This window comes from Argopecten irradians, chromosome 6 (genome assembly GCF_041381155.1).
Source record: "Argopecten irradians isolate NY chromosome 6, Ai_NY, whole genome shotgun sequence".
Taxonomy (NCBI): Eukaryota; Metazoa; Mollusca; class Bivalvia; order Pectinida; family Pectinidae; genus Argopecten; species Argopecten irradians.
In genome coordinates this window covers 45,017,048-45,031,217 of record NC_091139.1, presented here as the reverse complement: position 1 = coordinate 45,031,217, position 14,170 = coordinate 45,017,048, and the positions used below count along the sequence as shown (strand labels likewise).

The 14,170-nt window shown below is 36.8% G+C and overlaps 1 protein-coding gene across 1 annotated transcript; it reads left to right on the top strand.

Moving 5' to 3' along the window:
• Positions 1-9,031: 9,031 nt before the first annotated feature.
• On the top strand, positions 9,032-12,502 carry LOC138326033 (uncharacterized). The gene is made up of 2 exons (XM_069272140.1): positions 9,032-9,278; positions 9,728-12,502. Exon 2 carries the CDS (start codon positions 9,780-9,782, stop codon positions 10,671-10,673), a length of 894 nt encoding a protein of 297 aa, XP_069128241.1. The 5' UTR covers positions 9,032-9,278; positions 9,728-9,779; the 3' UTR covers positions 10,674-12,502.
• The last annotated feature ends 1,668 nt before the right edge of the window (positions 12,503-14,170 follow it).

Sequence of the window (14,170 nt, the reverse complement as noted above, 5' to 3'; positions counted from 1 at the left end):
TTTGAAATTCATGAACTTTTAAAACTGCAAAATCAGTTTTTAGCTCGCCTATTCGAAGAATAGGGGGAGCTAATGTTGTCACCCCGGCGTCGGCGTCGGCGTCAGCGTTGGCGTCCCGTTTCACGTTTAAGTTTTTTGAGCAAGTTTCTGTTTCGTCAATTGTTTAAGCTTAATCATCATAAATGTTTATGATGTTATTTTCTTAATGTGTATGGATGCTGAACGTGATAATAGAACCAATTTGGGGCCCTTTAGGGGCTTTTTGAGTCTGTTAATTTGTCATATTTCCATGTTTAAATAGTAAATACTTGAACATCAACTTCTTCTGAATGGGCGAGCTTTGCTGTTCTCTAACAGCTCTTGTTTCTTTTTGTAATATTTTGTATTTCTTTTGAATTTATTATTTGTATCTCTATAAGAGGCATTAAAGATTGAATGAATGAATGAATGAATTCAATTTTGGATCGGGCAGAAGGCAAAGCCTATATATGCCCTCTCCTCTTGCAGCATTCATTGAGGTTGGTTCAATCTGTGTCTTTAGAACGATCAGTGTTACATGAAGTAGTATTTTGGACTAACACTGATCGTTCTAAAGACACAGATTGAACCAACCTCAATGAATGCTGCAAGAGGAGAGGGCATACATAGGCTTTGCCTTCTGCCCGATCCAAAATTGAATTCATTCATTCATTCATTGAAACCTGAAACCTCAGAAGAATACATCCTTAAAAGCGACAACATACATCGCTATACTTGTTAACCTTCAAAACATAGACAGACCATCGTTATCAGTATAATGTCACCAGGTGTGGTGTGCTGTGTGGTGTCTGGCGGCATGCTTCAGTCAGATATCACTATAAAAATCTTCACTATTACAAAGACAAAATATGTAGGAGTCACAACACGCGCATACACGACACTGGCTGTAATTAGAACGCGCATACACGACACTGGCTGTAAATATAATGCGCATACACGACACTGGCTGTAAATAGAACGCGCATACACGACACTGGCTGTAATTAGAACGCGCATACACGACACTGGCTGTAATTAAAACGCGCATACACGACACTAGCTGTTAATAGAATGCACATACACGACACTGGCTGTTAATATAACGCGCATACACGACACTGGCTGTTAATATAACGCGCATACACGACACTGGCTGTAATTAGAACGCGCATACACGACACTGGCTGTTAATAGAATGCACATACATGACACTGGCTGTTAATATAACGCGCATACACGACACTGGCTGTTAATATAACGCGCATAAACGACACTGGCTGTAATTAGAACGCACATACACGACACTGGCTGTAATTAAAACGCGCATACACGACACTAGCTGTTAATAGAATGCACATACACGACACTGGCTGTTAATATAACGCGCATACACGACACTGGCTGTAATTAGAACGCGCATACACGACACTAGCTGTTAATAGATTGCACATACACTACACTGGCTGTTAATATAACGCGCATACACGACACTGGCTGTAATTAAAACGCGCATACACGACACTAGCTGTTAATAGAATGCACATACACGACACTGGCTGTTAATATAACGCGCAAACACGACACTGGCTGTAATTAAAACGCGCATACACGACACTGGCTGTAGTTAAAACGCGCATACACGACACTGGCTGCAATTAGAACGCGCATAAACGACACTGGCTGTAATTAGAACGCGCATACACGACACTGGCTGTAATTAAAACGCGCATACACGACACTGGCTGTTAATAGAACGCGCATACACGACACTAGCTGTTAATAGAATGCACATACACGACACTGGCTGTTAATATAACGCGCATACACGACACTGGCGTAATTAGAACGCGCATACACGACACTGGCTGTTAATGTAAATAGAACGCGCATACATGAAGTAGTATTTTGGACTAACACTGATCGTTCTAAAGACACAGATTGAACCAACCTCAATGAATGCTGCAAGAGGAGAGGGCATACATAGGCTTTGCCTTCTGCCCGATCCAAAATTGAATTCATTCATTCATTCATTGAAACCTGAAACCTCAGAAGAATACATCCTTAAAAGCGACAACATACATCGCTATACTTGTTAACCTTCAAAACATAGACAGACCATCGTTATCAGTATAATGTCACCAGGTGTGGTGTGCTGTGTGGTGTCTGGCGGCATGCTTCAGTCAGATATCACTATAAAAATCTTCACTATTACAAAGACAAAATATGTAGGAGTCACAACACGCGCATACACGACACTGGCTGTATTACGCGCATACACGACACGGACACATGGCTGTACCTGACTGCTGTAATTATACACGACACTGGCTGTAAATAGAATGCACATCACAACAATAGAAACGCGCAATACACGACACTGGCTGTAATTAGAACGCGCATACACGACACTGTATTAAAAGCCCACGACACTGGCTGTAATTAAAACGCGCATACACGACACTGGCTGTAAATAGAATGCACATACACGACACTGGCTGTAATTAGAACGCGCATACACGACACTGGCTGTAATTAAAACGCGCATACACGACACTGGCTGTAATTAAAACGCGCATTCGACGCGCATACACGACACTGGCTGTAATTAGAACGCGCATACACGACACTGGCTGTAATTAAAACGCTCATACACGACACTAGCTGTTAATAGAATGCACATACACGACACTGGCTGTTAATATAACGCGCATACACGACACTGGCTGTAATTAAAACGCGCATACACGACACTGGCTGTAATTAAAACGCGCATACACGACACTGGCTGTAATTAGAACGCGCATACACGACACTGGCTGTAATTAAAAAACGCGCATACACGACACTGGCTGTAATTAATATGCACGCGCATACACGACACTGGCTGTAATAAAACGCGCATACACACGACACTGGCTGTAATTAAAACGCGCATACACGACACTGGCTGTAATTAAACGCGCATACACGACACTGGCTGTAATTAAAACGCGCATACACGACACTGGCTGTAATTAAACGCGCATACACGACACTGGCTGTAATTAGAACGCGCATACACGACACTGGCTGTAATTAGAACGCGCATACACGACACTGGCTGTAATTAGAACGCGCATACACGACACTGGCTGTAATTAAAACGCGCATACACGACACTGGCTGTAATTATAACGCGCATACACGACACTGGCTGTAATTAGAACGCGCATACACGACACTGGCTGTAATTAGAACGCGCATACACGACACTGGCTGTAATTAGAACGCGCATACACGACACTGGCTGTAATTAGAACGCGCATACACGACACTGGCTGTAATTAGAACGCGCATACACGACACTGGCTGTAATTAGAACGCGCATACACGACACTGGCTGTAATTAAAACGCGCATACACGACACTGGCTGTAATTAAAACGCGCATACACGACACTGGCTGTAATTAGAACGCGCATACACGACACTGGCTGTAATTAAAACGCGCATACACGACACTGGCTGTAATTAAAACGCGCATACACGACACTGGCTGTAATTAAAACGCGCATACACGACACTGGCTGTAATTAAAAACGCGCATACACGACACTGGCTGACAATTAATAAACGCGCATACACGACACTGGCTGTAATTAGAAATACACGCGCATACGCGCACGACACTGGCTGTAATTAAAACGCGCATACACGACACTGGCTGTAATTAGAAACGCGCATACACGACACTGGCTGTAATTAGAACGCGCATACACGACACTGGCTGTAATTAAACGCGCATACACGACACTGGCTGTAATTAGAACGCGCATACACGACACACACTGGCTGTAATTAGAACGCGCATACACGACACTGGCTGTAATTAGAACGCGCCATACACGACACTGGCTGTTAATTAAAACCTGCAACACGCACACACTGTAATAAACGCGCACATACCACAGGCTGTAATAATAAACGCGCATACACGACACTGGCTGTAATTAGAACGCGCATACACGACACTGGCTGTAATTAAAACGCGCATACACGACACTGGCTGTAAATAGAATGCACATACACGACACTGGCTGTAATAAACGCGCATACACGACACGGCAACACGACATGGCTGTAATTAAAACGCGCATACACGACACTGGCTGTAATTAAAACGCGCATACACGACACTGGCTGTAATTAAAACGCGCATACACGACACTGGCTGTAATTAGAACGCGCATACACGACACTGGCTGTAATTAAACGCGCATACACGACACTGCTGTAATTAGAACGCGCATACACGACACTGGCTGTTATTAAACGCGCATACACGACACTGGCTGTAATTAAAACGCGCATACACGACACTGGCTGTAATTAAAACGCGCATACACGACACTGGCTGTAATTAGAACGCGCATACACGACACTGGCTGTAATTAGAACGCGCATACACGACACTGGCTGTAATTAGAACGCGCATACACGACACTGGCTGTAATTAAAACGCGCATACACGACACTGGCTGTAATTAAAACGCGCATACACGACACTGGCTGTAATTAAAACGCGCATACACGACACTGGCTGTAATTAAAACGCGCATACACGACACTGGCTGTAATTAAAACGCGCATACACGACACTGGCTGTAATTAAAACGCGCATACACGACACTGAATAGAAGCGCTAACGACACTGGCTGTAATAGAACGCGCATACACGACACTGGCTGTAATTAGAACGCGCATACACGACACTGGCTGTAATTAAAACGCGCATACACGACACTGGCTGTAATTAAAACGCGCATACACGACACTGGCTGTAATTAAAACGCGCATACACGACACTGGCTGTAATTAAAACGCGCATACACGACACTGGCTGTAATTAGAACGCGCATACACGACACTGGCTGTAATTAGAACGCGCATACACGACACTGGCTGTAATTAAAACGCGCATACACGACACTAGCTGTTAATAGAATGCACATACACGACACTGGCTGTTAATATAACGCGCATACACGACACTGGCTGTAATTAAAACGCGCATACACGACACTGGCTGTAATTAAAACGCGCATACACGACACTGGCTGTAATTAAAACGCGCATACACGACACTGGCTGTAATTAGAACGCGCATACACGACACTGGCTGTAATTAGAACGCGCATACACGACACTGGCTGTAATTAAAACGCGCATACACGACACTGGCTGTAATTAAAACGCGCATACACGACACTGGCTGTAATTAAAACGCGCATACACGACACTGGCTGTAATTAGAACGCGCATAAACGACACTGGCTGTAATTAGAACGCGCATACACGACACTGGCTGTAATTAGAACGCGCATACACGACACTGGCTGTAATTAGAACGCGCATACACGACACTGGCTGTAATTAGAACGCGCATACACGACACTGGCTGTAATTAGAACGCGCATACACGACACTGGCTGTTAATTAAAACGCGCATACACGACACTGGCTGTAATTAAAACGCGCATACACGACACTGGCTGTAATTAAACGCGCATAAACGACACTGGCTGTAATTAAACGCGCATACACGACACTGGCTGTAATTAAACGCGCATACACGACACTGGCTGCATACACGACACTGGCTGTAATTAGAACGCGCATACACGACACTAGCTGTAATAGAATGCACATACACGACACTGGCTGTTAATTATAACGCGCATACACGACACTGGCTGTTAATATAAACGCGCATACACGACACTGGCTGTAATTAGAACTGCGCAATACAACGACACTGGCTGTTAATGTAAATAGAACGCGCATACACACGACACTGGCTGTGTATAGAACGCACATTCACGACACTCGCTGTTAATAGAATGTACAGAAATTATAATTGGAGATAGGAGCTAAAAATTTCATAATCAATAAGTTAGTTTGATTTTCATTTCAACAACCTATTTGGAACATGCTAGTAAAGTACTTGGATTTTACTGAAACTAAATTGAACTAGTGCCATCTAGACACAAGGAGGCCGCTGTCAAAAGCGTTTCCCCAAAAACCGACCATTATGAATTTCGTGAGTGTGCGCTGAAATCACGCTAACTGTACATCATTGTAAGTTGTCGCAATCCAGTAAAATTCGTCAACCATAAAATATAGCCAATTTCTTTTAAATCATTGGGAGAGATGAAATCACAATTATTGCCAAAAGTAATCGAGAATAGGGAACAAAATGTATGCGGCTGATATAATGTCGTCCACATCTATAAATGTTCATTCCTAAAACACATTATAAGAGACTTGTGTTATTTAATCATAATGTAAAAAAAGTAAAACGTCAACATCTTCCATGGATACATCGTACACAACTAAAAGTGTATAATTCTATCTTAGTTTGTAACGAGCATTTTCATTGGCTTGGGAAATTATGTATCGTCTTATAACGTAAAAATAGATTATATTGGTTTAGATTGAATTATATTGGTTTAGATTGAATTATATTGGTTTAGATTGAATTATATTGGTTTAGATTGAATTATATTGGTTTAGATTGAATTATATTGGTTTAGATTGAATTATATTGGTTAAGATTGAATTATATTGATTGAGATTGAATATATTGGTTTAGATTGAATTATATTGGTTTAGATTGAATTATATTGGTTATTGAATTATATTGGTTTAGATTGAATTATATTGTTTAGATTGAATTATATTGATTGAGATTGAATTAATTGATTTAGATTGAATTATATTGGTTTAGATTGAATTATATTGGTTTAGATTGAATTATATTGGTTTAGATTGAATTATATTGGTTTAGATTGAATTATATTGGTTAAGATTGATTTATATTGATTGAGATTGAATTAAATTGATTTAGATTGAATTATATTTAGTTTAATATTGCTTTAGATTAAATTATATTGGTTTAGATTGAATTATGTTGTTTTAGATTGAATTATATTGGTTTGGATTGAAATATATTGATTTAGATTGAATTATATTGGTTTAGATTGAATTATATTGATTTAGATTGAATTATATTGGTTTAGATTGAAATATATTGGTTTAGATTGAATTATATTGGTTTAGATTGAATTATATTGGTTTAGATTGAATTATATTGATTTAGATTGAAATATTTTGATTTAGATTGAATTATATTGGTTTAGATTGAATTATATTGGTTTAGATTGAATTATATTGGTTTAGATTGAATTATATTGGTTTAGATTGAATTATATTGATTTAGATTGAATTATATTGATTTAGATTGAATTATATTGGTTTAGATTGAATTATATTGGTTTAGATTGAATTATATTGGTTTAGATTGAATTATATTGGTTTAGATTGAATTTTTTTGATTTAGATTGAATTATATTGGTTTAGATTGAATTATATTGATTTAGATTGAATTATATTGGTTTAGATTGAATTATATTGATTTAGATTGAAATATTTTGATTTAGATTGAATTATATTGGTTTAGATTGAATTATATTGGTTTAGATTGAATTATATTGGTTTAGATTGAATTATATTGGTTTAGATTGAATTATATTGATTTAGATTGAAATATTTTGATTTAGATTGAATTATATTGGTTTAGATTGAATTATATTGATTTAGATTGAATTATATTGGTTTAGATTGAATTATTTTGGTTGAGATTGAATTATATTGGCTTAGATTGAATTATATTGGTTGAGATTGAATTATATTGATTGAGATTGAAATATTTTGATTTAGATTGAATTATATTGGTTTAGATTGAATTGTTTTGATTTAGATTGAATTATATTGGTTTAGATTGAATTATATTGGTTTAGATTGAATTTATATTGGTTTAGATTGAATTATATTGATTTAGATTGAATTATATTGGTTAGATGATTATATTGATTTAGATTGAATTATATTGGTTTAGATTTAGATTGAATTATATTGGTTTAGATTGAATTATATTGGTTTAGATTGAATATATTGTTGATTGAATTATTTGGCTTAGATTGAATTATATTGGTTGAGATTGAATTATTTTGATTGAGATTGAATTATTTGATTTAGATTGAATTATATTGGTTTAGATTGAATTGTTTTGATTTAGATTGAATTATATTGGTTTAGATTGAATTGTTTTGATTTAGATTGAATTATATTGGTTAGATTGAATTATTTTGATTTAGATTGAATTGTTTTGATTTAGATTGAATTATATTGGTTTAGATTGAATTGTTTTGATTTAGATTGAATTATATTGGTTTAGATTGAATTGTTTTGATTTACATTGAATTATATTGGTTAAGATTGAATTATGTTGGTTTAGATTGAATTGTTTTGATTTATTTAGATTGAATTATATTGGTTTAGATTGAATTATATTGGTTTAGATTGAATTGTTTTGATTTAGATTGAATTATATTGGTTTAGATTGAATTATATTGGTTTAGATTGAATTGTTTTGATTAAGATTGAATTATATTGGTTTAGATTGAATTTTATTGGTTTAGATTGAATTTTATTGGTTTAGATTGAATTATATTGGTTTATATAGAATTATATTGGGTTAGATTAAATGATATTGGTTTAGAACGAAGTCTATTTAGAATACACTCTGACTTTTTATGATATCGCTCCATCTAATCAAATTAATCCTTTAATAAAAATTAAGGTATTTTCTTAATCTTACGTATCGAAATACAAAATGTACATCTGTTCCTTAATATATCGTTTGAATTGTACTGATAAGAAAACTCGTGTTAACAGAAAAAAGTCATCAAAAGCCACGTCTTTTATAACAAAGTAGTGAATAGAGATGAAAAGAATAAAGAATTTTAATTACACACCACAGAAAGACGTTCACATTGTACTCCCGTGTTAATGTATACTTGTGAACCTGTGTATTGGTCTGAATGGTATCGATCAGAACGTGCCCGAACCTATTGGTGTACTCGGCGTACCGACATAAAGGCCTATCGTTATATTTGTATAGGGAAGCGATTTACCCCGGCCAGATAGACAGCAGTAAAGCAGAGCTCTTTATCCCTCTATACACCTATCCGAGTATTCCGGGACACATTCACGTATATGTTTTTTAAATAGCCCACTGGATGGTTGTGTCATGACAACTATTTAAACAAGTATGGCGGCCCCCTGATATTCTAAAATGGAGAGGGATATGGAAGGCCATGGAGAGTATTAGATCTCGTGGGGAGGCTAGTGACAGACAATGGATGATAATCTATAGACTTGGTAAATATACTTATCTATTTTATTAATACGGTCCTACCTAGGTACATAGAGCTTTGTTTGTTTATATACATTGTATATACTGTATATTAACTAAAGGATTATCATGTTCTATTTTTGGAATATCACGTTTCTGCCACAATGGAAGACAGACTTATAACATTAAAGGTTCAGTGAACAAAGTCCTATTAATACTTGGCTACTCTTAGCTATTCTTATAGACTTGCCGGGAATGTGTACATTTGTCAACTTATATTTCAAGATGACTTCCACAGTTTGAAATAAAGTAAATGAAAAGTGTACCAAAGTTGCATTTTACCATTATGAAACCAATCAATTTCGGAAATTATGTTATACCAAATTCTCATTCACAATTATATAATCGGCGTATATTGAATTGCACATTGTTTACACTGTCTAAATCACCTACAGTACATATCTTGATATTTCAGATACCGGTATTTGGACGACATACTCCCATTGAATAAGTGTCAGAAAACCAAAATGGCGTCAAAACCAAAGTATTCCGTAACCCGAATGCAAAAACTGCCACCGATTCGTGAGGAATCGTTCGCAGGTGCTAGTCCTCGAACTCCTCGCGTGCCTTATTCCACAACCTCGGTACCGGTCAAGGCTGGTGGTCCCTCTGTACCTCCGTCTAACGAGCCAAAAGCCAACCTGGCAGCTCTGAACACCACCTCACTCAACAAGCCTCGGATACACGTGAGGCCACTTCCAGGCACGCAGCCTGATGTGGAGGCAGAACAGCCTAAGTTGGTACAGAAGCCACGCCTGACTGTGGAGATGCCCATGACCCCGAATGACAGTCACACCCTCGTGGACGGTCTAGTGGCAGACTACCTACACTACGCAGCCTACGGACACATCATTCCTGTGTATGAAGGCATTGGGCAGTTACAGTGTTCTTGTTGTAATGATAGAAACAGAGAAAACGTGAGGAACCTTCTAGGTCTCCCATCATCTGATAAGAAAGTAATCAAACACAAGAAAGCCCAGTTAGGCCGCCTTCAGCCTAAGTACGTCCCACCGACCAAACCCAAGGAGAACCACGAGGTGGACGAGAGTGCGTGGAATGCTCCCAAGAAGAACCACAACCAAAAGATTGACTGGAAGAATGACAGCTGGATGAAACACCAGCCTTTACCGGCAGCAACAAACTATTTGAACCCCGAGTTCAACCGGCCGGTATATGCCTATCAAAAGCCACCCGAGATAGAAATACCTGCCTTAGTTTCTGACTCTGTGCTTCACGCTAATACAAAGTACGACCAGTCCATGAAGAGGCTGGAGAAAATGTTCCGGATAGATCCCGAGCTTCCCCCTAATCCTGAAGATGACTACCTGTACAACGGTCCTCCAGAGTGGAGCGTCATCTAGCCACCTACACACATCATTGTATTGTTATTCTACACATTTGTGTAACTATATTGTTACTTATTTTGTTAAGCATAATGTTATGTGATGATGTCACCGCCTTCCATAAGTAGTTATTGGTGACTATCTATTATGATGTTCATGCCACATCCCCGGGATGTTTTTTTTATCTGTTATTGTACCTGATTAGTGCTGATTGAAAATCTCTCCGACTATTTCGCTACGCCAACATAATATTTGTACTCATTTCAACTTATCCTACCGTCTTAGTAATAGATAATTTCAATGAAAATCTTTATATGTATATTTTTCCTTGGTCCAGTATCACGACCTTTCCTTGATTTAAGAGAAAAATTGTCATACAGGTAGTCATAAGCATTGTTGACGACAGGTAGTCATAAGCATTGTTGACGTTAACTTAGAATTTCCCCCTGAACTTCTACAGTGTTTTTCTATATATAATCTGAAGTTAAAGACTTTCTGTAAGTTTAGAAATATTCGTGGACTGGGCCTTATATACATTCAAATTAGGCCGATTTCAAATTGGGGGAAAGTAAGTTGGGATTTTATATCATAAATCTTTATTTGAGACTGGGCGGAGAAAGGAAATCTGGTTCTAGTACATAATTATTATGTGTGGTAAGTTCTAATCATGCTTAATCTGACTTTGGCTAAGTTTGCTCTTTTGACAGTCTTTGTGAAAATCAAATTATTCTGTTTAAAGCGTACTAATGTCCCGTTGACATATATGGATACCATAAATCTCCGAGGGCACATCCATTACGTTAACCTTTGTGATGATAATGTATTTATACGGATAATCAGGGTATTATTACAGGTGATTATTATCTAAATGATACACATTCAGGCAGTAGCTGCTAGGCACGACACGTATTGATTTGAGCCCAATAATTTTTCTTTTTTTGTCATTTAATATTAATTTTTCCTACCTCAAAACGTTCTTATAGGTTAACTGATAGAAATAATAAAAAAATGTTATACCTCCATAACTAGTGGAAGATTTCGTCCATATTGTCCTCATTCTAGGTGGGAAGTGGCTACGATAATGCCTTACAACCTTCCACTAGTCCTCTGCCTCTTGGATGTTACAGAATATAGCTAAATACATAAGCGAACCTTACAGGTATTTTACTGACCATAGCTACATGTAAAAACCAACTAACAATCATCTTGCATTCGAGAAATATAATTTGTAGCATCACGGATTTTCTGAACTAATATTTATCCTCTTCCTGCCAAAATTCTCAGAATTTACACTACTTATTCTTCGAACATATCTCATATGTAACTATGTATATGCATATATGTATGTGTACACTTGTATGTGGCATATTTTAATCAGACACTATCGTTACTAAATTCTCTCTTGTACAAATGTATTATGATCTCAACAGATTTATTTATGACGAAATATTCGAATTTAAACTGCAAATGAAATGAAATCATTGATAAAATGATCATGATTGCTATCGTAAAACTTATATAAGTTATATGATTTGTCTGAACACGGTACATTGTGAAATCCTCTAAACCGGTCACCTCCTTAAACTACACTGTTTATATATGACGTAAAAGAAAACAAACCCAAACATTGTAGAACGTAGGATAATGATTGACATATGCATACAAGCCCACTTAATGAACTGTAGATTCCAAGAATCATGATTAATTATTCATAACCCTGTCAGAATCATAATCATCCCATTTTACATATTTAGCTTGTGTACTTGATAGTTGACGTAGTAGTGAGATATAGGATTGTCAGTTATATGGTATATACGTTACAGATAATAAAATGTTGCCTAATTTTGTATTGTTATTTTTGTTATAACTTTATTTCGAACATATTTTACGGTTTACATTTCCACTGCAAATCACTACTACAAATTATCTGCTTCATATTTGTATGAAAAGGTGGGTCCCTTGTAACGCCAATATGTCTTTTTCATTATAACTGTAACATTGGAAATTGCATCTTTTAATTGTTAGCTAGTGACTATTCTCTGGATTGACACAGTTTTAATTGTTAGCTAGTGACTATTCTCTGGATTGACACAGTTTTAATTGTTAGCTAGTGGCTATTCTCTGGATTGACACAGTTTTAATTGTTAGCTAGTGGCTATTCTCTGGATTGACACAGTTTTAATTGTTAGCTAGTGACTATTCTCTGGATTGACACAGTTTTAATTGTTAGCTAGTGGCTATTCTCTGGGTTGACACAGTTTTAATTGTTAGCTAGTGGCTATTCTCTGGATTGACACAGTTTTAATTGTTAGCTAGTGACTATTCTCTGGATTGACACAGTTTTAATTGTTAGCTAGTGGTTATTCTCTGGATTTATACAGTTTTAATTGTTAGCTAGTGACTATTCTCTGGATTGACACAGTTTTAATTGTTAGCTAGTGGTTATTCTCTGGATTTATACAGTTTTAATTGTTAGCTAGTGACTATTCTCTGGATTGACACAGTTTTAATTGTTAGCTAGTGGTTATTCTCTGGATTTATACAGTTTTAATTGTTAGCTAGTGACTATTCTCTGGATTGACACAGTTTTAATTGTTAGCTAGTGGTTATTCTCTGGATTTATACAGTTTTAATTGTTAGCTAGTGACTATTCTCTGGATTGACACAGTTTTAATTGTTAGCTAGTGGTTATTCTCTGGATTTATACAGTTTTAATTGTTAGCTAGTGACTATTCTCTGGATTGACACAGTTTTAATTGTTAGCTAGTGACTATTCTCTGGATTGACACAGTTTTAATTGTTAGCTAGTGACTATTCTCTGGATTGACACAGTTTTAATTGTTAGCTAGTGACTATTCTCTGGATTGACACAGTTTTTAATTGTTAGCTAGTGACTATTCTCTGGGTTGACACAGTTTTAATTGTTAGCTAGTGGTTATTCTCTGGATTGACACAGTTTTAATTGTTAGCTAGTGACTATTCTCTGGATTGACACAGTTTTAATTGTTAGCTAGTGGTTATTCTCTGGATTTATACAGTTTTAATTGTTAGCTAGTGACTATTCTCTGGATTGACACAGTTTTAATTGTTAGCTAGTGGTTATTCTCTGGATTTATACAGTTTTAATTGTTAGCTAGTGACTATTCTCTGGATTGACACAGTTTTAATTGTTAGCTAGTGACTATTCTCTGGATTGACACAGTTTTAATTGTTAGCTAGTGGTTATTCTCTGGATTTATACAGTTTTAATTGTTAGCTAGTGACTATTCTCTGGATTGACACAGTTTTAATTGTTAGCTAGTGACTATTCTCTGGGTTGACACAGTTTTAATTGTTAGCTAGTGACTATTCTCTGGATTGACACAGTTTTAATTGTTAGCTAGTGACTATTCTCTGGATTGACACAGTTTTAATTGTTAGCTAGTGACTATTCTCTGGATTGACACAGTTTTAATTGTTAGCTAGTGACTATTCTCTGGATTGACACAGTTTTAATTGTTAGCTAGTGACTATTC